The sequence below is a fragment of the Lepisma saccharinum genome, chromosome 2 (assembly GCF_977018435.1).
Source record: "Lepisma saccharinum chromosome 2, izLepSacc3.1, whole genome shotgun sequence".
NCBI classification, from domain to species: Eukaryota; Metazoa; Arthropoda; class Insecta; order Zygentoma; family Lepismatidae; genus Lepisma; species Lepisma saccharinum.
Genome location: NC_139230.1, coordinates 26375926 through 26400767, shown reverse-complemented (window position 1 = coordinate 26400767; position 24842 = coordinate 26375926). Strand labels below are relative to the sequence as shown.

The window sequence follows — 24842 nt, the reverse complement described above, 5'->3', positions numbered from 1 at the left end:
TAGCCCTCTGCAATCCCTCTCCTCTAGTGGCCAAAAAGGTACATACACACATGTATGTGTATATATATATCAGTGGCGTGGTGTGACTTTTTCAAAAGTGTTACCAACTATCAGTAGGACATTTATGCCTGCTGCCACCCCCCCCCCCCTGGTAAGGAGCTAGATATTTGTTCATTTCATTCTTGTTTTGCAATCAGCACAGTGATTTAGCCACAAATACTCCTAGAAAGAACTACCACTCATGAGACAGTTACCACGAAAATCCAATGAATAGTGGTAGACCCTTGTCAATTCTTCATCTGTCTCTGTTTCTTTGCAATGATGTGTGAAGGGGAAGAAGAAGAACCACACTTTTCTCGGGTCAGTTTGACGTTTGTGTAGTGAGCACTGAACAGACGACAGAACTCCGCTCCTTTGTGGAAGGGAAGCCCAGCTGTACGTACTACTGTTGCCAACTTAGTATTTTGGAGGAAGGTTTGTCCAAATCACGAATCACACCAAGGAACTATATTTTCATCTATATTTTCTGGTCTCAGTTGTAGTTCAATCCAGCCTTGGCTTTGCAGTCTACCTCTTGTTGCTTCACAGACATGGTATTCCTATTTTAGGCGGGATTCTGCCAATCCGATGTGACAACACTGGCTGATCCGGTAGGTATGAATGGTAACAGGGCCCCTTAAGAGGCATATGAATAACCCCATAGCACACTATGCCCCAAAGTCCTTCCTCGCTCATTCCTTGCATTGGCGCCCTCTTCTCCCTTGTTGCCTCTTCAGGGTAGTGGAACGGCCTCCCTCTTCGCTTCTGTCGGCTGCAGAACAAATGTCCTAGGCAATATCTACTCGACGGCAATGGCTACATGCACGCCATGCCTGTGATATGTATATATACATAGAGAGAGAGAGAGAGAGAGAGAGAGAGATATTGATATTCCCCCCTCTGGAAATTTCTTAAATACTACACTGCCTACACCTCTATGGGTCTGTATAGACCTTTGCTCAATGAAGAGTAAAATGTTGTGGATCAGTCAGAGAATGAAGCAGAATCTTTTCTGGTGTTGCAGGTCCATCTGAAAAGACAGAAATTGCTTTAAAAATATTTAGAAATGAATTTGGAATATTTTTACTGTACAGATCTTACATTAAGATTAGCTTATTTTAGCATCATTTGAACCATTACAACAGGTCTTAGATTTATCATAGTGTACTGTGTTGAATACATACACATAAACCATTCTAATCAAACCCAAATCAAAACCAAACCAAGGAAACTATCTACATGGAACGTAAAATGGAGCAGCATGTGTGCACATGGAAAACTGCTGCTCCAATTCCGAACTTGCACAATTAACTTTACTTCAGCTGCAATGGTTATAACCTGCAGATGTGTGAGATACACCCAGAGCAGGTGGGCAGAGAAGTACAAATGGCAAGACCTGCTTATCAACACAAAAGAAAAGCAAACTAAATGAACGGAATAGCTGGGGTACAATTTCTTTGTGCACATGTAACTGTATGTAGGTATAAAATGTAGTCATGCTGTTGGTCATCATGCAGAATGTATAAACATGAAAATCAGTTTCTACTAATTTTTGTTATTTTCACTTGTGTTCCTAACATTTCTAAGTGTTATCTTGCATGTTATCAGTGGCGATGCTACATAAAGGGCAACTAGGGCACTGCCCCACAACAATTTTAACATAAAAAGTTCATCTGTATACGCGTAAATATTTTTTTTCCTTCAACCCCTACGTTGCTGCAACCAGACTTACAGGGTATGCACCCTGTGCGAGGTTAATATATTTCTCCGTCCTGTTGGAGAGAGTCCAATCTCGGCTCTGCCCGGAGACGTGACGTCACTGACTGATCCAAACATTTACAGCATAGGCAAGGGACGGGAGGTGCCCTGCCCATTCATGTTTGCCTCGTTTACCTTTCAGTGTTTCCAACGCTTGGCAGGCAGTTCATTCGTTCTTCCAGCCTGCAGCAATAAGATAGAAAAAAAATCCCTTGAATGCTTTTCTTCGCGCTTGTTCCAGGAACCTGAAAAGTTGACAACACTTTTTATTGCTCAAACTAGTCCCTCGTATTTTTAAAAAGATCCTCCTTTCTTCCCATTGTAATACGGATTTGGATTTGAGTTAGTGTGTGAGTTTGCATTGCGTTCCGTCTGTGCGTATTGGTCACTTATGAAATAATTAGTTTTTCGCGATTTTATAGTTACTGTACGTAAAAAGTAAAGTAAAAAAAGTAAAGTGTTCCCCTGTGCTTAGCACCACGCCATGAAGGCGTATAGGGGGTGGGGGTAACGCCCCACACTTTCTTGATCCGGTCGTAAGTGGGGGTGATGTGATCAGCACCATGCCCCTGACCGCCTTTACCCCCCAGGTTTCCCCAGGTACCCATGTTATTCGACGCTGGGTGGGCGCCGGGGCCGCTTCCATCGTTAGAAAAGTTCCCGGATTTGAACCCGCCGGGGATCAAACCCGGGACCTTCAGCATGGTAGTCAGACGCGTTACCGACTGAGCCAATGTGGCCACCACTGTACGTGTTTATTTATTTGTGTAATTGTGTCTGTGTTCCAGCAACTTGACATACAGATTATCTTCGTAAGTATAAACAAACTTTTTGGGTTTACATGGCCAATGTAAAGTGTTGTAACTGAACTTAACACTGCATCATCTTCCTACTTAGTCATTGATATTAGTGGATACTTGGTGAATATGCCATTGAATCATGCAGAAACTTTAATATCTACGCCTTTCAATTCATTGACAATTGAAGAGAAACTGCAGTGTAACATTTTCCTAATCATTCCAGTATCTACCCAAAGTTTAGTTACTGCAAGCGTATAGGGTTCCGACGTCAGTACTTGAGTTTTTTTTATTCATGTAATTTGTTCCATATGTTGCTGATTTTTCGTATTCCTACGTAGTGAGTATTTAATGCTCTTTGGAGAGATATCTTGATCAGAATGTTAATTTTATTCCAAATTGTTCGAACAATTTACTTACTCCATATCAAGGAACTCCCCTCAAAAACCTTAAAGAGGAATATAGAGGTAAACTGCCCCCCTTCCCCCCGCTCCCCACCCAAAAGAAAAATGTGCCCTGCCTGATTGAAAAGGCATGCGCCGCCCCTGCATGTTATGTGGGAAATCCATTTGTTATGTCCATCCATTCAGGGTTTAATTTAGAATTTTCCATCTATTGGGAAGTGTAAGTTTTTTATTTAAGGGGTGTAAGGGTAATAAAAATGGTGAATTTAGAGCAAAAATTACCATAAATTGGACATTTATGAAAAATTTTAGGGGATATTGAGGAAATTTTTGGATGGTGTTAAGGGGGACAATGAAGGTGTGTGGATATATCACTGCATCCATCACAGGCTTTCAAGCATTTGCCAGATGGAAGCTGTTTGAAGGATTTTAACATATTCACGTTGGTAATGAAGTATCTATGATTACTTTCTACAGTCAGAAGCAGTAGCATCGATTGGGTGCCAAAACTGGGGCGCAAGGGCAGTTTACTTTCTCTTGGTAGACAAGGTTTAGCAGAGGCCATAGTGTGTGGTCAAAAACTTGGAGGGTGAGGGCAACTATATAGAGCATAAAATCATATACTTTAACAGGAAATTAAATTTTCCATAAGCACTACACATGTTATGTCAAATCTAGGTTTGTGACACATTTCAAATTGTTTTCTTAATGCACTATTCACATTGTAATCAAGAAATAAACACAATCTCACATCTACAACTGAGTAATTTTTATGTTTTGGATATCAAATTGACTGTATGAAGGTCAATAAAGAAATAGAGATATGAGCTAAATGAATGTTACATTTGTTATGCTGGAATGCATCATACCTTAGCAATAATAAAGGGTGAACAGAATTACAGACAATTGAAAACAATTACCATGGAATCAGTTTGCAAAATGTTCAAAATCAAAAACAGTCATTATAAATGATTACTGAGACAGGTCAGATTTTGATATTGGACAAAAAACAAACTTCTGCAATAACAGCATAACATGCATAAAGAAGAATACAGATATAGAGCAGAACTTGAGGATCCAATTGAAAATGGAAGTCTAAAAGACCACATCTTGTTCACTGATGAATGACTTATCACCACTTGTGGTAAGTGAGCCAATAAAATTGTCTTAGGTGATTTCATGAAAGCCATCTGAAAAAACAATGAATGGCATACGGTAGGGATTCCCAAACTTTTTCGTTTCACGGAGCCCTTAGTGTTTCAATTTTTTCTGCAGCGCCCAAGTTAGAATGTTGGCCTATCTAACACTTGCAATGCTCGATTAGTGTGGTTAGGTTGCTTGCCTTGACTGAAAAAAGAAACCCATATTTCAAATTCAGAAATATTTTATATGTAGAAAGTACTAAATAAGCACAAATTTGGAACAATCATATCATTTCAGTAAAAATATTGGAACATTTCGCAGCGCACATGTAAGATAGCGACAGTGCCCAAGGGCACCCCAGCATGCACGTTGGGAAACACTGGCATAGAGGATTATTTGTTTAGCTTAATGTGAGAATAATAACAACATATACTGTCAATAACATTGATATGCTATTGTATCAAACCAGCAAGCTGATCATTCATTTAAACTTGGGTATTACATAGAAAAATAGCCTACCTAGTTCAAACCACTTATCATCTCCAGCATCATCTCTAGCTGATTCTAAAGCTTTCTTAATTGCAAAGAACACACAGCTGGCTAGGCAAAGTGGAGGTTCACCAGTAGCTGTAAAATAAAGAGCATTGCATCAAACTTATGGTTAAAGAAAATAATTCAAGAAGGAATGTACTCTATATCTAGAAAAGGTGGAACAGATGAATAGGTACTACAAAGAAAGAAAGAAATCCTATCACTGTGTTGGTGAAATTCCAGATAATTTTATTCATCCAATGTTTCCATAAATAATCTGTAGTTTACAGTAAACTTCTTACATGTTATTATATTTAAATAGTTTTAAAGTGGATGCCTAAATCTAGTTTTTAATTGCAGTCAAATGGCTACACATTAACTAATGCTGTGAGTGGATAATATATGCTCCTCATTGAAGATTTACAACTTTATATCCGATCGATAGAATAACTTATCAATATCAGTAAATATTATATTTGTATTTTACTGATACCTGAAAAGAATCATCTTGAAGCATCCCTAATATCTAGTATGTAATCCACAGCAAAATTACAAATAACAAGATTGGTTGGAGTGCAGCTTAAACTGTCTGATTAACCCTTAAGGATACATGCCAGAGATATCTCCAATATTGCTACTGTAAGATAGGTCTTCATTTTGGCAATCAAAATTCCAAACCAACCTAGTGCAAAAGTAGTAATGTCAACTTTTCATCCCTTTTGTTAAATACAGTAATGTAAAATTATTTAGATACAGAAGTCGGTGTTAAGTCACTTTATGTTTAGATATGTTAATCGGAACTGGACCTACAGTTTAAGGTGCAATCTCATCCTCCACTGGGATTGAACCCAGGGCCCTTTGATTGCAAGACACATCTTTATCACTAGGCCATCATGAAGACCCCATTTTAATACATGACTAGACAAATTGTCAACATATGCTTTGTAAATGATTGCCAAATAATGTTTCCTGGTAAAAATAGCGAATAGAAAAAAATTATCCCATGTAGATGGGATTATGTAAGTCAATTTAGAGCAACACCATTTTCTGTACCAGAAGAAGGAATTGTTGATTTCTTTTACATATATGTCATCGTGCTACGATGTCAGGGGTCCCGAGTTCGAATCCTGGCCTGGTCATGGATATTTGTGAGTGTCCATTCATCAATTTCATCATATGATCACTCATCCCCATCTTTGCAAATTAGCCAAAAGTGCCACAAAAAGCGAAGTAATATAAAGCAAATCAAATCAAATTTTATATATATGTAAAATGAAAATCGATTCAGCAGTTCAATGCACACTGTTGTATTGGCAATATAATTCACACCCATTATATGTATTTACCTACCTTTGTGTATACAAGTTACCGTTATCCCATCTTAATTATATTATATTTTTACACATGTTGATATGATACCCATCCAGTTCTGGTGTTCTCGTAATATATCAAAAATCCTTTTTATTTTGACAACTTATACATTATAGAATTACATAAAATTTTACATACCTTTAGATCTCAAGACACCAAATGGATTAGGTGCATTACTTCTAAAGGTTACTCTAAAATCTGCTGGGATGTCCTTGCTCGTAGGAATATTGTAAAACTGTGGTTTAACACACAATATTATTATTAGAATGCACAATAATTTTATTTTCAAGTTACAGAAAAAAGTATAAGATATTTCATAGAATTATAATAGTCTAAAACATTGGTTCTCAACCTTCTTGAGCTCATGGTCAATTAAATTCGTTTTTTAAAAGCCAATGCATCGATCCCAACAATTTATTCGTAAATCACTTTCTAATTTTTTTAAACTTTACAGTAATGAATATGTAAGCTAGAAAGATCACCTTCCCAGATGGTTATCAGTTTGGGCTGGAAGTCGCTTCACCCTTCCGGCTCTGACTCAAGAGCAGCCAGCCCATCAACCTACATATTTGGAGGCAAGAAGCTACATGCCCCTGGTTAGACGGTTTGTATAACAGTGTCACTGCCACTTTCCCAAAAGAATTTCCTGTCATCGTGGTCAAAACCCACGAGCCATCCTTCCAGGCTCAAGTTGCGAACTTCATGAGAACCACCTGCAGCTGGTATCACTAACACTAGAGCCTGGTACTGGACCATGGCCCACCCAGTGGTTGAGAAACACTGGTCTGAAATATCAAATAGCAGATGATGCAAGCATCATATTTTAAAAATGCAGACTTGATATGCATGTGTTGAAATTTAACATTTTTCTGTAATGAATGAAAATGTAATGAAAATTTAAAAAAAAATCATTTTGTAGTTAATGTCTTGTAGTTGGAGTATACAAATTCTCAAATTTGACAAAAATCTTGAAATGTGTGTTATTTTTCGGACATTATACAGTTTCTGTAGAGTGATACCACATAGAGATTCCCAAGAACATAAGATTCTCATCCATTTTCTTCCTGGGAAAGGACCCCCCCACAGGAGTGTTTCCTTTTAAATTTTGTGATGAATTCCGATTTGCACAGAGTTGACTACAAATCACTCTACTAAATAAAAAACTAAATATGCTGACCAAGGCAGTAATTTATTTTATTATAAAACATAAACTAAATGTAATGTTTCAACCTTCTTGCAAGGTCTTCTTCAGACTCTGTACCAAGTCTGAAGAAGACCTTGCAAGAAGGTTGAAACGTTACGTTTAGTTTATGTTTTATAATAAAATAAATTACTGCCCTGGTCAGCATATTTAGTTTTTCATATCATGGAAACAAGGCTTAATGGTGTTCTACTAAATGTTCTTTCATGATCTCTTATTTCTCTAAGATCTTTCTTTTACAAGCATTGTTGAAACAGAATTCTTTCAATTTTTAAACTTATTTATTTCTATGCATTTTTATTATGCGGTTATGATTAATGTATTCCAATTTTAACATTTGCAGGATAAGGATATTAAATAATTTCTACAGATCCATTTAAAAGTTATGCAATCCTAACTTTCATTATTAACAACATGATAACTATACGAAAAATTTACACAGTTTCTTTTCATCACAATCCTCACTGTTTTCTACTTGAGAATAATAAGTCTGCTCTTAGGAATTTTAGAAATGTTTAACTAGTTTTTCAAGTTTGGTGATATGATGGCATACATCAGTCTTTCAAAAGGTTTTTTGGTTGTGGCTATATGAGGGTACCAGAGTCTTTTGGAGGAAGGAAGTAATGTTTATCACACCTAGAATAAGTAGAGTTTTAAATAAATGAATGATGTACATCCAAATTGAATTTAATCCATCTCTAATTATAGTATTTGAACATTAGGTTATAACTGATGTGAAAATTACTCATTAAAAGTTTCTGATCTTGAAGTAGAGAAATGAAAACACCCAAATTTCAAACTCGCTCCCTCTGGAACACATTTTGCAGACTAACAAGGCTCTGGGGTCTGAACTCACAGTCTGTATAATCCTCTGTGGGACTTGTGTTGTGTGCTATCCACGTGTGTTTGTAATTGTCTTTCATGAATTCCATGTTATCAGTTTACATCCTCCCTCATCTTTGCGATTAGCCAAAAGTGCCAGAAAAGCACAGTAAAATCAACCAAATAAATCAATAGATCATAGAAAATCAATTTCCTGTAGATAATTGTGGCAATGCCTGCACACAGTTGCATGCCCCAAAAGGAGGAAGATTGTTGGGGTCATAAACCCCCTCCCCTCTGGCTCAGTATTTCTAAAAAAGAACATCAATGGCAGAAAAGATGGCAAAATGAGAGGCAACACCTAAAAAAGTATAGGCACACCACTGATTGCACAATACGTGACTGTGTTAAAAGGAGAAGAAAGTATTGGGAAAATGCAGGTGAATATTTCATTGTAACTGCAGCATAAAATCACCATTTTATTCAAACATACTTTGTACTGCCTATTTGAATTTCAACTGTTCATACTTACTGATTAGTATTTGTATATTATATACTTGTATAATAGAATCGTTTCTAGAGTAATATGGAATGAAATGAAATGCCGAAAATGATTCAATTAGAGTTAATTAAAATTAGATATATAATTAAAGGGAGAGCACCTGAGATCGAGTATTCAGTAACTCGCCAGTTGTGGAATTGTATATCAGCTCTTCAGTAAGCCAATATCCCATACCCATAACAAAAGCTCCTTCAACTTGGCCAATATCTATTAATGGACTCAGACTCTTCCCAGCATCTTCTAATATATCTACTCTTTTCACCTGAAACAAAATAACTAATTTGAACATACATTTATACATAATGAATGATAATAATATTCTGACTAGTCTCTGTTTATACATACTAGAGTTAAGTTTTTGTGCATTTCTAAATATAAAGAGCGAGTGTGGGTGTACCCATTCCATTACAAGGAAAATATAAATAACGGGAAATAATAAAAAAATAAAATTATGGATATAAAAATATGATCCGAGGGATCCGCTGACCAATGACAGGTGCGGTCCTCCATTCATATTGGGGGTTAGGCGTAGAGCTGACAACTCTGCACTGTAAAAAGACATGTCAAGAAACAGCAATATGAGGCCATGGATGTTCCCAAGGTAAAATATTCCGGAGGTAAAATAGTCCCCCATTCGGATCTCTGGGTGGGGACTACTTTGGGAGGTCCCTGGACTAAGGATAAGATCTACATAGGAATAAGGATATTAAATTAGGCACCTGGAATGTTCTGAGCCTTTACCGGCCTGGGGCACTTCAGTGTACAGTTAATGAGATAGTTAAGTATAAATTAGATGTAGTAGCTGTTCAGGAAGTTAGGTGGCCAGGAGAAGGGAATTGTAAAACTAAAAATTATACTTTTTTCTATGGTGGTACTGAAAATCATAATTTTGGAACAGGCTTTTTCATAAATAATAGAATTATCTCGGCTCTTAAAACAGTAGAATTTATTAATGATAGGATATCATATGCAGTTTTACAGGGTAGGTGGTGTAAAATTATTTTAATAAACATACATGCACCAATGGAAGATAAAGATGATAATACTAAAGATGATTTTATACAGAGTTAGAACAGGTCTTTGATAAATTTTCTCAGTATGATATGAAAATTCTGTTAGGTGACTGTAATGCACAGATTGACAAAGAAGAGACATTTAAACCCATGATTGGTAAAGAAAGTCTTCATGAATTAAGTAATGATAATGGTATAAGATTGATTACTTTTGCAACCTCAAAGAATTTAATTGTGAAAAGTACCACTTTTAAACATAAAGATATCCATAAATATACCTGGTCTTCTCCAGATGGTAAAACTCATAATCAGATAGATCATATTCTCATTGATAAGAGAAGGCATACTAGTATAATTGACGTTCGTACACATAGAGGTGCTGACTGTGCCAGTGACCATTATTTAGTAATTGCTAAATTAAGAGAAAGACTTCAGTGATAAACCATAAGTAACAAAATCTAAAAGTTCTAAAATTTGATACAGGAAAATTTGCTGATGAAAGAATTAAGAAAGATTACCAAATTAAACTGTCAAATAGATTTGATGTCTTGCAGGATTTAAATGATGATGAAAATATAAATGAAGCAGATGTAAATAAGAATTGGGAGCACATACGTAATGCAATAGAATCAGCAGCTAAAGAAAGTATAGGATACAATAAACCGAGAAAAAGTAAGCCATGGTTTGATAATGAATGTCATAATCTAATAGAAATAAGAAATCAGGCTAGACTTAAGTGGTTAAATAACTCTGATGATACAAATCTAAGCAATTATAATAGAATAAAGCGAGAAGTTAACCGCACATTTAGAAGTAAAAAAAGAGATTACTTGAAAAGCAAAATTAACAAAAATTGAAACAAACAGCAAAAATAAAAATATCAGAGATTTATATAAAGGTGTAAATGAATTTAGAAAGGGGTAGCAACCTAAAGTAAACTTGATAAAAGATAAAGACGGTGATTTTCTAGCTGACCCAAGCGATATTCTAAATAGATGGAAGAACTACTTTAATGACCTTTTAAATGTTCATGTAGGAGATAAATCAGAAGTAAATGAAGTACACACAGCAGAACCTTTAGTTCCAGAACCTAACTTGACTGAAGTTAAAGATGCTATTAAAAGGCTTAAGAATAACAAAGCACCTGGCATTGATTTAATACCAGCTGAGTTAATTAAATATGGTGGAAATTTGTTAATATGTCAAATTCATAAATTAATTTGTTTAATATGGAATAAAGAAGAAATCCCTCAACAGTGGAAAGAATCCATAATTGTTCCTGTGTTTCAAAAAGGTGATAAAATGAACTGCAATAATTACCGTGGAATTTCTCTACTCTCAACAACATATAAAATATTATCTAACATTCTTTTAACAAGACTAACCCCATATGCTAATGAAATTATAGGTGATTATCAATGTGGATTTAAACATAACAGATCAACTACAGATCAAATTTTTCACATCAGACAGACACTTGAAAAAAAGTGGGAATATAATTAAAATGTCCATCAGCTATTCATTGATTTCAAAAAAGAATATGATTCGGTCAAAAAGAGATAAATTATATAATATATTAGTCGAGTTTGAAATACCTAAGAAGCTTGTTAGTATGATAAAAGTATGCACCAGTGAAACAGAATGTAAAATTCGTGTGGGTATTAATGCATCTGACAAATTTACAATTCATGATGGGTTAAAACAAGGAGATGCATTATCTCCATTGCTCTTTAATTTTGCCTTAGAATATGCTGTTAGGAAGGTAAAAGAAACTAAAGAAGGACTAAAATTAAATGGTATGACTCAGTTGTTAGCATATGCAGATGATGTAGACTTATTAGGGGATGATATAAATACAATTAAGAATAATGCAAAAATATTTTTCAAAACTGATAAAGAGATAGGTTTGGAAGTTAACAAAGAGAAAACTTATGCTTACAGGCCGAAACCAAGTGTTAGGTAATAATCGTTACGTATCCCTCATTTTCATTTTCGAGTTACGTTTAGCTAAGCAGCCTGACAGGAAGTATAGGAAAGTGTTAACTTCAGCACCAGCTCAGCGAAAAGCATTCGCCAATATTTGCAAAGGAAAATTGATGAGAGAGAAAAAGGGGAGGAGTTTTGATGAGGAGGAAGGCAAGTTGGATCTGGCGCTGGAGTGAGGGGAGTTGGTCTTGAGTTTTGGAAGAGAACAGGAGTGGTTCGGGAATAAGAAAAGGGTTTTTTTGAGTTTTGGAGAGAGGAGAGTGAGTTGGATTTTGAAGGAGATTGAGGCTGGATGCAGACTTTCAGAAACTTGTTTGGAAGTGGAGTGCAGCGAAGCTGAGTGAGAATTTAAGAGGCGAACTTCAGCAAGCGAGTGACAGTTACTTTACAAATCCTTCGGTCCACGCTTCTAAAGAGAGACAGGTAATATACTTTTCTAATGCCATCCTTTGCCAATGCAGACTTAAGGTCATAGTAACCCAAATCATGAGAGTTGCCATTTTATAAAGGGTGCTGTATATTTAAGTTTATTCAGGTACCTCCTGCAGTTAGCAGATGCAGCCAAGCGAGAGCTTACGAGCTACCGCTAACCCCCAATAGAATAATTACTTTAATCTAAAAGGCTCCAGGTTTGATCCCCGAACCTTTCGAGGTTCACACACTCAGTAAAAGTGTGTCACAATACGTGGTAGAGGTGCGAATTGGGCCTCTCATCCATTTCCTTCTCCGGAAATGCGATGAGAATAGACAGTTAATTTTCCACGTAATGGTGGTATCAGCCTTTATTTATTTCATCTTGCAATACATGCAACGGGCATTTCTTTGCCAACCCAAGAGAGTGATGATATTGTGGAAAACTAGTCGCACACTTTAACAGCAACCCCTTTTACTAACTGGAACTTAATTTTTTCTCACATCTCACTTCTTAGTGCTTTGCACTCTTAACGCCACTTAATGTTCTCACCAATTGCATTCATTGTTCTAAATTTATATTGGTGACCACGGCAAATTATTTCATTTTTGACAGCGACGTCGTGATAGTTAATGATGTGGAATGTTCAGTTTAGATTATTGTGACGAATTAGATGCAACCCTAGATAGAATCCAAGCTTTGGCAGAGAATGTGGTTGGCGGAGAATCCAGTTTTGTAAATACTCAACCATCTGCGTCCTCCACCCCAATAAGGCGTAGCCCTGTATTTACCCGTAGCCGGGCTAGACTTTTGCCTGTTAGCACCCCAGTTCGAGTCCCGCCCAGAACTATGGCATGCACAGGTTTTATTAACCCGTTCTTGTTGGACGGCTTACAGTTCCAAGGCACGGCCGGAGAAGATGCAACTAAATTTTTTGATAGAGTGGAGAGTTTAGCTCTACTTAATGATTGGGATACCCCGAAAAAACTACAAGTTTTGCCGCCTCTTTTACATGGGCCAGCCTTAAGATGGCACCAAGCATGGGTACAAACTATGGGAAATCAGGCCATTACGTATGATCTCTTTAAATCTAAAATGATTGAAGAGTTTACCGGATCCATAGACAAGCTGCAATTAGAAGAGCGCATTAAGCATAGGCTACATCGAGACGACGAATCAGTGTCGGACTACATAAGAGATAAGCAGCTTCTCTTATGTAAAATGGATCCGAACATGCCCATCAGTAAACAAATAAAACATTTGTGTTTGGGTCTTCAACCTGAATACATTCGCGAAACTTATAAGAAGGAATATGCTTCGGTCCCTGAGCTCTTGCGAGATTTAAAGCAATTCGAAAAAATTCAGTTTTTGATCAAACAGAGAAAAATCCAGGAGTTGATGTCAGAAGCTCAGAAAGGTTCATTGTTCTATCCTGTGAATGAATTGAAACTGCCATGTGCGCAACAGCTCCCCTTTCACAACACGCCGGCGAGACCTTGTGAAACACCACGTTCTCAGGCCAATCCCGACCTCGAGAAGCGTGTCACCGCCATGCAGGCTGAACTGGATTCTTTGAGAGTACACAACGTTGTACCTTCAAACCCAGGACCTTCGACCCCGGGACCTTCGTCTCAGGAGACAGGTCTCGAAGCTCAATTAAAGAGTTTATCTCTTAAGATGGATGAAATGGTGAACGCCCAGAATAAGCAGGACAGGCATACACAAGACACCCGAAATAACTTCCCACGTTATAATAATTATGAAGGTCAATCCTATAGAGGTAACTATAGAAATAACAGAGGTTATTTTGGCCGTGGTAATGATAATTTCCAACAAAATGGTTATCGTCGGAACAGACATTATCAGACTCCCAATCGCGGCCAGTGGCGCAATGGAAATTCGCGCTTTCATTCTTCGCGTAATTTTTCGCGGGGCCGGGGCACGACCGGTGATCGGGGCGACCGGGGTTCGACCGGTGACCGCCGTGAGGGGCAGAGATGTGATATTTGCAATTATCCCAATCATGAATCGTCTGTCTGTTTTCAGAATAGAGACAATTTAAACGACTAGGGACTGTGCATAAAGGAAACATATGCCCAGCAAATGTAGGTCGTACGTTGACAGTTTCCACTTTTCAAAATGCTGACTTAATTTATGTAAATGGTAAAGTTTGTGGTACGCAGCACAAGTTCCTTTTGGATAGCGGATCTCAAATTAGCGTTATAGGAGATATACCAGCGCCCGCCCATACCCCAAGATTTAAAATTAATACAATAGTTCAAGGCGTCACTAATGGGCAACTCCAAATCAATGAAATTGTAATTTTGACCTTTTCTTTTAATGGACATTCTTTCAGACACCCATTCAGATACATTCCAAAATTTTCGCATGGCATTATATTGGGGAATGATTTCTTAAAGAGTCACAAGGCAAATCTTGATTTTGAGTCCAACAAACTTGTTTTAACGCGTTTTGGTACTCCTCCCAGAAACCGTATCCAGAGGGAAAGTGGTAAACCTTTTGCTGTGTCCGTGAAAGTTTCAAATATGCTACAACACCTTTTACGACCAGAATTTGTGGCACCTAAAAAGATTAGAGTAAAACCTAGATCTCACTTATGCATTCCCGTGAAATTAGTTAATACTCACGATAAGACTAGGAATCTTTTAGAACCAGATCAACAATTTCAGACTAAATCCGGCTTGCTAATCCCCCGGGCTCTTCTCAACTCGGATTCACCCCTGATTTGGGTAACCAATCCACTTATGCATAACATTATTATTAAAAAGGGGACAAGACTAGGACAGGCCGAACTTTGGCATCCTCTTTGCACTCGTGACAGCTCTAGCCAGTGCACGGACGCAAGTAGGGAAAGTTTAAGTGAAATCTATGTTCAGAAAGAAAGTTTTGGAGAAAGTACTAAAAATGCACAGGTTAATATCACAGCAGAATCACAACAACCCAGTGGCGTGCATCCCGACGTCACTACACTTGACATTAATCCCGAACTGCAACCCGAAGAGAAAGAACAATTGCTACAATTACTGCACAAATATAAACAGGTTTTTTCGTGGTCCGAAGATGATGTGGGAAAAGCGACAAATTATGTGCACAAAATCAGGCTAAAGGATGATTCAGATTTTCATTTGCCACCTTATCAAGTACCGATTCATCTTCGTGCGCAACTTTATGATCAAGTTGATACTTTGTTACGGCAAGGCGTAATTCGTCCGAGCACCTCACCCTTCAATTCTCCTGTATTTTTAGTTCGTAAAAAAGATGGTGATTACAGATTACTCCAAGATATGAGATTTCTCAATTCACGTACTGTCTTTGACGCGCTTTCGATAAATAATCTCCAGGAAACGCTCTACAACATGGGTGGCAAGCGGTACTATACTTCGTGTGATCTCCGCAGCGGATTTTTTCAAATACCATTATCGGAGAATTCAAAACAGTACACAGCATTCACAATTCCTGGGAAAGGTCACTATGAAATGCAGTATGCTGTACAAGGCCATATTACATCTCCAGCAGCGTTAACCCGCTGCCTCCAATTGGCTTGCTCTGGCTTAAATAACGATCATTTTTCATCCTACATGGATGATCTCTTCTGCTATTCCGACAAATTTTCAGATATGTTAACAACACTTGAACGGCTATTTCAATGCCTGATTGCTGCAGGATTACGCCTGGCCCCACACAAATGTCATTTTGCATATTTTCAAATTATGGCACTTGGGCACAAGATTGGAAAGCATGGCTTTTCCGTGTCTGACAAAATAATTGACTCCATCACCAACTATAAAGTTCCAACTACTACAAAGCAGGTCCGACGTTTTTTAGGACTTTGTTCTTATGTCCGAAAATTCATCAAATCCTTTTCAGAAATAGCTGAACCACTACAAAGATTGATCGGTAAAAACAAGAAATTCGTATGGACTGACGAGCAGCAAGCAGCCTTTGAGAAGTTAAAACATGCACTAATTACAGCCCCGGTTCTGTTACCATACAGCCCCGGCAAGGAAACGCGTCTTTATACCGATGCAAGCACAAAGGCGATTTCTGGCGTTTTAATGCAGCCTAACGCCCAGAATGAATTCCAACCTATCGCATACTGTAGTCGCACGTTAAAAGAACATGAAAAGAAGCTAGGAATAATTGAATTGGAACTTACTGCAATTCTATATGCTTTTAAAAGCTTTAGATTCTACTTACTTGGCAGGGAGTTCGATTTATTTACAGACAACCGAGCTATTACCTATATTCGCACATCACGTCATCTTTCTGCTAAACTTTTAAGGTGGTCTTCCATTCTCGAAGAGTACAATTATACTGTATCACACTGTAGATCTACTCAAAATATAGCAGATTCACTTAGCAGAGAGTGTGGCAATTTGCCTGCCGACAACGAGCCAGAGTTGCCAGAACCACGCATGTTTTTATTGCAGGACACCACTGTGGACGTCGCCTCACACCAGCGTGCAGATTCATTTTTTGGTGATATTATTAAAGTTTTGGAAACCCCAGAAGACGAAAATGTGGACATTTCGCCAGCCCTTCAAAGACAAGCGTGCTCCTACACACTGGAAAATAATTTGCTATATAGGCAACATAAAATGGCAGGTGGATCTCGTAAACTACTATGTATACCCCGGTCCTTGCAAAAATCGGTTGTCGAATCGATTCATTGTTCTCCTATAGGTGGAGCTCACTTCGGCTTTACCAAGACGTATCATAATGCTCTTTCTAGATTTTATTTCCCTTTCATGAAGAATCTCATACAGAAAATTGTCAGGGAATGTATTGTTTGTCAGCAGCATAAGAGGCCTGTCGGATTCCCAAATGGCGAGCTTTTAACCTTCCCCCCACAAAAACCTTTTGAGAGAATTGCGGTCGATTTTAGCGGCCCCTATCCTGCGAGTGGCATGTTACGCCACAAGTATATTTTAGCGTGCTCAGATTTTGAGACCCGTTTTCTCATTGGCAAGGCGGTATCCGACGTTTCAGCTGCGACCGCTGCTGATTTTATTTACGAGGAAGTAATACTTAAATTTGGCTGTCCGCTAGAGATCACTACGGACAGGGGAACAGGATTCACCTCCAAAGTATTCCAGGAATTGAACTCTAGAATGGGGATACAGCTTAAGTTTGCGCCCGCTCAATTCCACAATAGAATCGGGATTATTGAAAAATCACATGGCACTTTGCAACAGATTCTTAAGAGATTTGTCTCGAGCTCACACTGTAACTGGAGCGATTACTTGCAACCTGCTATTTTTTCCTGTAATATTAGCAGGAATGAGAATTTGAAGAGTTCACCATTTTTCCTACTTCACGGCTTTGAACCCCGGACTCCGGCGGAAGCGGCTCTCCACGCAACACCGTGTGACCACCCGTCCAACGAGACGAAGATACGCATCCTGGAAAAAGCACGTTTATCAGCCGCCGAATGCCTACAGAAACGATTCAAGGAGACGAAGAAATACTACGACAAACGGCATAAGTCTGTGAACTTCAATCAAGGGGACCAGGTCTTGATATTTGATCCTACAAACCGCATTGGCGGGGCGCGATGTTTCAGTAATATTTTCCGCGGGCCTGCTACAATTTTAGAAAAAATAAATCCCAACACATACAAGGTGGAATTCACGAATAAGCGGGGTAAAACCGTCATCGATGAAATTGCTGTCCAACGCTTGAAGATTTATCACCCACCTTCAGATGGAGAGGGCGACGAAGATCTGCCCATAACGGAAGAAGGAGAGCAAATCGAGGATTAAAAACAATGCATGTACGCGCGTTATCTCGTCATACAGGTTTTACAACATCCTTTTCACTTAAAGATAAAACACGAGTAACATTTCTATACCTTTTCATTTGTTAATAAATTTTATGTGTGAATAATCAATTGTTACTAACCAAACGGTTGTCACTAAGTGAAATATTCAGTCATGCACACTAAATTACATCGTCAGATGAAAGCAACATTGACTTTCAACAACACCGATATATATATTTTCTGTAATGCGCATAGACACCAGGAGTTTATTTAGTAACTACACAATACCATAATAGTAGTGATACGTACGAAATATATTTTAATGCGCCTTTTGATTATCCTTTCTCCAGTTACCCAGGGATCCCAATTAACTGGTGAAAGTACCTTTCGTTATCGACGAAATGGCATAAGATGTAGGTCTCCAGAAGACTTTAGTTATATTTTTCAAATAAATGTGCTAAGCACATATAAATAATGAAATGTGAACATAAGATGTTCCACTGTAATTTTAGTGTTAGTGAATTTTCATGGCTGAACAACACATTCACATATTTATTAGCGTCGATTTTTTTATTTCCAGATCATCGGATTTACATCTTCCCAATTTTTTTCCTTTTACCCGCCTCTAATAATAAATTTTATAGTGCAAAAACAGAATAGGATTACTTATATTTAAGAACCGAATAGGAAACGCACAGCTACGGTATCTCTTTTCCTTACAATTTTTTCTCTCTCTCTCTCTTACCCCCCTCCTCTATAAACCACAATTTCCTGCTTCATAAATTATCCCACCGTTTCAATATTCATGGAAACTTTCTCTCTCTGATCAAGCACTACCTCCAAAACAGACAACAAAAAGTTGTTGTTTCCGGAATGTCTTCTTCTTATCAAGCTGTATCTTCTGGTGTACCTCAAGGCAGTGTTCTTGGACCTCTTCTCTTCATCCTGTACCTTGATGATCTTCCAGAATATCTTTCCAATTCATGCAAAAACCTTCTCTTGTTCGCTGACGATTGCAAAATATATAGTAAAATCTCCAATTTCAGTGACATGACACTTCTGCAAAAGAATTTAGATTCTCTAATAAAGTGGTGTGAATTATGGAACTTAAAACTCAACCCTCAAAAATGTACCATCATGACCTTCTCCTTGAAGAAAAACACATTTAACACTAAATATTTCATAAAAAATAATTGTGTTCAAAGAGTTGCCGCACAAAAGGACCTGGGCGTCATATTTGACGAGAAACTTTCCTTTTCTGAGCACATCTCTACAGTCACAAGGGGTTCAATGCGTATGCTGGGTCTTCTCTATCGTTTCACGGAAATAAACAACTTGACTGCCCTCAGCACCTTTTACAAATCTTTTGTGTCACCTAAAATTGAATACTGTTCTCCGATCTGGTCTATGGCATGCCCCTCAAATTCAGATAGACTAAATTCCGTCCTAAATTTCTTCCTGGCCATTGTTCGACACCGAATTCCGTCCACAAAACACTTGCAAAAGTCCATCCTCCTGCAAATGTTAAATATCCAAACTCCTCAAGAGAGACATAGACTGGCCGACCATATATTTCTACACAAAATAGTGAATGGCAACATCAGAAGTGACCGCCTTCTTCAGGAAATTCACTTTCGTGTGCCTGCCCGCTCAACAAGAAGCACTCTACTTTTTGCTTCTCAGAAGCCGAGATTGTGCCTCATCCAGCGCTCTCTGTTCCATAGAATGCCCAGTGAATACAATAATCTAGGAAGCGAAATAGACATTTTTGAAAATCTGGACCGTTTTAGAAGAAAGTTAGCTAAAAGTATGTAAGTCTCTTAACCACATGTAATTTTTCTGTTATTTTTTTTTGTTGTATTATGTTATTATTATTTTTTTTTGTCCTTATGTTCTATAAAATCGTTCCAATGTAAAATGGCTAACGCTGTATTTGGAATCTTCTATTAAATAAATAAATAAATAAATAGTACCCAGCGGAGAACCGCAAGAACGCAATAACTCACATTTCTTGCAAGTTAATTTCCTCCATTCCGTTTTACCAGCGTTAGTTAATTCCAGCAAACTCTGACGGCTACGATTCAGCGTTCCCATACACCCAGTAACCTTGGACAGTTCCGGCCGAAGGTGAAAATTGATACAATGACAGGATTGCAATATGACAATGCACAATGGCTAACTCCGCTCCTTTTCCAAGGAACTGACTATGAGCAGAACAATACATCTCCCGTTACCTTTTCCTGACTTCGCATAATCTGTTGCCTAGCGGCGACTGTATTGCTCTCGCAGCCGGACAAGATCGAACCATGTTCCAGCATGCTTAGCTTTTAGAATTTTCCCACCCCAGAATATTAACTAGAATTATCCTGACGCCACAATTTCTTACACTTCAAGTCATCACTCGCATTGAAGCTGCGGTCGAAATTTTATTTACTAGTTGGCGATTATAATTCATCATTATTTCCAACGAACTGTTTCAGTACTCATAATGATGGCTGGCCTGTTCCAATGCCTTCGTGCGTAAATGAAAGTGACTTGGCAGAGATATTTAAATATCTTATTTTTACATTCCTAGAATTATACTCAAAAGTCCACAGGCAGATTTAGGTTCATATTACATTTACAAATTCAAATGACATTATTAAGAGACGACGTAACTGTAAATTTAATCAATTTCTTAAACCGTCGTGTGTTTTATTACCTTTGGCTAATTGCAACGCACATCACGACGCCTATTGCGACAGTACGCGAATTGATACCGGGGGTTGACCGTGTCCCAATGACTCGAGTCAGGGGCGTACCGTCCGGACCGTTGTGGATTCCCCACAACAGCCCGTTTTGGCTTAATTAGCCTTGATTGAAATTTTTGATTGATTTTTTTGTTTGTTTCATTTTTTTTCCACGCCTACATCTCTTGGTCATATGAAATGCAATTTACACCTAGCAACCGCATCAATTTTGCAAATTTACTGATGAGTCTCATTCTCCTTTGTTTCAGACACGAAGCGAGGATGCCTTACTTCGGTTGGATTATATTCCTTCTATCCCTCACCATTCCCCCAACCTTGCCCTTAACGACGTCAAATGAGCGCGATTCGATGTTTATTCAATCACTTTGCTTGCACTATGAAAAACAAAGTCTACTGATCCATACTCACCGCAACATATATACCACGCTTAATGTGCATCTAGATGTGAACATTGACATCAAAGACCCCGCCGACTGCCCTCATGGGTCTCAAATTGCCGCTCAAGCCCACGCAAAAATTGACACTTATTTACTTGAAATTTCCAATTATTTTCCTTGCCGTTTTGTAGTCGGCGACACGAGACCCCATTGTAGTTTAACTCCAAACATTTCATCTGACGCTCAGCCTAGGAATAAACGTTCCTTAATCCTAAATTTACTGAACCTATTTAGCGCGGGTATGTCAATTTATAATGCTTTCTCTATCCATCACCTTCAGTCCTCGGTACAAACACTCGCCGAAAATCAACATGAGATCTCTGCAGAACTCACACGTATGAAACAAGATGAACTGCGTACCTTTGGTATAGTTAACAACATTTTATTGATCCTTAAACGTTCAATTTTGGATTTGCAGAAAAATTTAATGGCCAGGTTCTGCGATTTGTACACAGCGGAGCGTCATATTTTGTCCCTTCTCCAAACAGCTGGAATTTTTGAGCGTGTAGATTTTCTCATAGCCGAAATAGCAACCAATAAACTATCATATCATATGATATCTCCCCATTGGCTGCGCACTTTTATAAATTTACATCCTGATTTCAAAAACACTCTGTATACGACAGACGTTGGTTTGTTCTACACTTTGTCCAACGTATATCTTATTAATTACGATATGACTTCACGTTCCTTCCATTTATTAATGGAAACTCCTTATCTATCATTAAATTCAATTTCTCCAGTGTTCAGAGCAATCAATCTTGGCACCCTTCGACAGGACAAATGGTCACGAGTTAAAGTACCCGAACTGACTTATACAATCCACCATAACGGCTCTCCTCGTGTAGTGGAAATTGTGGACAGTAGTTGTCAGTTCATTTCATTTTTATATATATGTAGACAAGCCGAATTGTCAATCCAGGAAAACGTTATTTGTCTTCAGAATTTGGTTTACCATAACTCTACAACTTCCTGTGCAATGGAAATAAAATCTCATACTGGCCCCGAGCTACAACGAATTCGAACACGGAATGGTGTTCTCATCTCTGGTAAAGGACAATTTAAACTGTCTCAAATTCTTCATGGCAATGTCAATAGTCAAACCACGGTGTCTGTATTGGAAGGAAATTCTGTGTTTTTGCATTACAATGACTTCGATCAACTTATTTTTGCTGATGAAATAATTCACACTCGCCAATCGCTGGACACGACAGTCAAAATGACAGATGTTACTCTACCTTTTAATTTGTCTCTCAATTTTTCTGACATCATCCTTCCGGATTGGACAGATATGAACTTAGCTTTACTGAAATTAAATCAATCTTTGACCACAGAAATCCCGTTACATGAGATCGTTTTCTCAAAATACTCAATCGCCATATTCCTTCTGGTCGTCTGGAATTTTGCACTTACCGGCTATGCCTTATATCATTATTACATGAAGTGTCGTTCTTCAACTAGTACATAAGAATTTAACTTTCACTTATTACGTCACTGCAATTACCCTTCCGACAACCACATTTCTAACAATCACGGCTATATTCCAAATTTTGTTCCGATTCGCATATCTATTTTGCTTTCCCAAACCTCTGTAGATTTACGGACAATTATTGCAATTTTGTTAGCCTTCAATCAATATTTTCACCACGTTTACACTCCCGTAATGGTAAAATAATGTCTCACATCGTGAACCTTCACATCTTTAGCATATCAGTTATTTAAAATTGATTTACATTCTTTATTGCCTTTTATTATTAGTTATTATATTTTATTTGACATTAGGCCCCATTTTTAGTGATTTTGTACCTTTATTTGAATGGCATACTCTGGGTTATTGTCATTTTAAAGACTGTATTTTGAAACCTTTCCCTGTTCCTTTTTTTTTCATTGGCCACCTCATTCCTATCCTCACCTAATAATGTCTCGTATCTCCATGACGTCTACATCGCATAGCAGAGATTTCCTGAGACGCCTTCAATATTGGAATTCTACGCGCCGGCGACCTTCAGACAGCAGCTCCATTTACCATCGCCTCTCAGTTCGTGGAGTCAACAATTTCAGTTTTCACCCGGCATACATAAACCCGCCGAGTACTTCGCATTACCTCCTCGAACTCAGGACTGCACTGCGACCGTCGGCCGATGAGATTTGTGCCAGCCACCAGAGCACACCTACAGTTTTCTCCCATTTCTACGCTCCGGCCCTCAAGATGCAGCGGATACACGCCCACTTTTCGCAAAAGTACTGTCTTTATTTCCGCTGGAATTCCAGTCAGAACTACATTCCAGCTCAAAGTGATGCAGTGGATGAAAACTTTTCCCGCCATGTGTCCCAGCCTACAAGTTTCAAGTGGCCAGAAGAAAACACGACACCTTACCCCATCTTCAGTCTCCTTCGATTTGTTTACCACTCAGACGCCCGTACGCAGCAAGACCAGCTTTACTTTCATGTACGGTCCCCACCACAAGTGTGTTACCATCTTCGAGTGCAGGCATATGCAACCCGACAAGCACACCTACTTTAGCTGTTACTTCTACAGCATGGCAGACTTTACGAGACTAGGTTCCCTAGTCCGGTGATCAGCATTCTCCCCTGGATGATTAATTTTACAGTACAGTTAGCAGCACAAATTAATCCAACTGTTTCTTCCTTCTGTTCACCCGCCGATCTCCAAGATTTACCCCCCACCCCTCATCAAACGTCCCTCACCCAGAATTTTACATCCAGTGGTACAATCATGAACACTTCTCGTTCCTTAAGCTACAAAAGGACCGATATTCTCACGTGATGATTGGGATGTAAATTGTGACACCCTCGTTCCGGTTTTCGCAGTTGCAAACACTTTTGCACGGACTCCATGGAATGCAGTAGATACTACACGCAAGTGCTTTCGTGTGTTTTCAGAACATTCCGGACCTTACATAGGAACTTTTACGCCATACAGCAAGGACTGTAGGATTTTCATTTTTTTTATTAACCAAGATATACACATATAATGGACATTTGATTTTAATATTCCACTCATTATGTATTTGTAGTGGCCTAAGTTGGGTTTCTTTACTTATCACGTGTGTATTCAAATATCTACTCATATTTAATGGACGGTGTTGGACAATTTTGGTATTTTAATACGTAATGCAGTATAGCATTATTCACTATAATATGATATATTTTCAACAATCTTTTTTTTTCTCTCATTTTTATTGGAAGATGGTACTTATATCTTCTATACATATATTATTCTCTCAAAGAGATTCAATGGACGGAGAAACTTGCGTGTGCTTCGATACAATATATATTAACCAGGATCCTCTTATATTAGTGCAAATTGTCTTGCAATTTATTGTGGCGTGAGCAGTTGCTCCCATATTCCTAGTGTTTTGGTGTTAGCCCCCCCACATGCTTAGTGGGTGGAGCCACAACTTATGGCTTTGGCCATTCTGACGTCAGTTCAGCAGACAGGTGATAAGCAACTCCTCTCATGGGAGGTTTGGCCGAGTTCAGTGGTGTGTGTGTCTGACGTATCAAACATAGTTCTCTGACCCGAGCTGACGTTACAGCTTAGCTCGTGTTGATAAACATTTCTTGGAAGCCAATGTATGCGTGCTCAGCATAAATATTGTAGTACGCACGCGTTGTAACGTTTAGCGTTGTAAAATTTGTGACGTGGGAGCAGGATTTGATGAGACTGCACGCGGTAATTAATAGGAAGCGGCTACGCGGCGACTCATCTTCAAAAGGTTTAAGACCCGCTCTTCACGTTACAAGTTGTATACTTCCTTTCTTTGTGTCGTACTTCCGGCACAATGACGCAAGAGTTTACGAGCGACGAGT

The 24842-nt window shown here is 38.4% G+C and overlaps 1 protein-coding gene across 2 annotated transcripts in view; it reads right to left on the bottom strand.

Annotated features, from left to right (window-relative positions):
- Window positions 1-901: 901 nt before the first annotated feature.
- The window catches only part of LOC145983962 (uncharacterized), a 182869-nt gene continuing 158928 nt past the window's right edge, over window positions 902-24842 (bottom strand). For both annotated transcript variants that reach the window (XM_083117184.1, XM_083117183.1), the window contains exons 24-27: window positions 8729-8890; window positions 6182-6278; window positions 4661-4768; window positions 902-1069 (exon numbers count right to left, since the gene is read on the bottom strand). In XM_083117184.1, the coding sequence (XP_082973310.1) occupies window positions 999-1069; window positions 4661-4768; window positions 6182-6278; window positions 8729-8890 (438 nt within the window). In that variant the 3' untranslated portion in view covers window positions 902-998. The remainder of the gene's footprint in view (window positions 1070-4660; window positions 4769-6181; window positions 6279-8728; window positions 8891-24842) is intronic.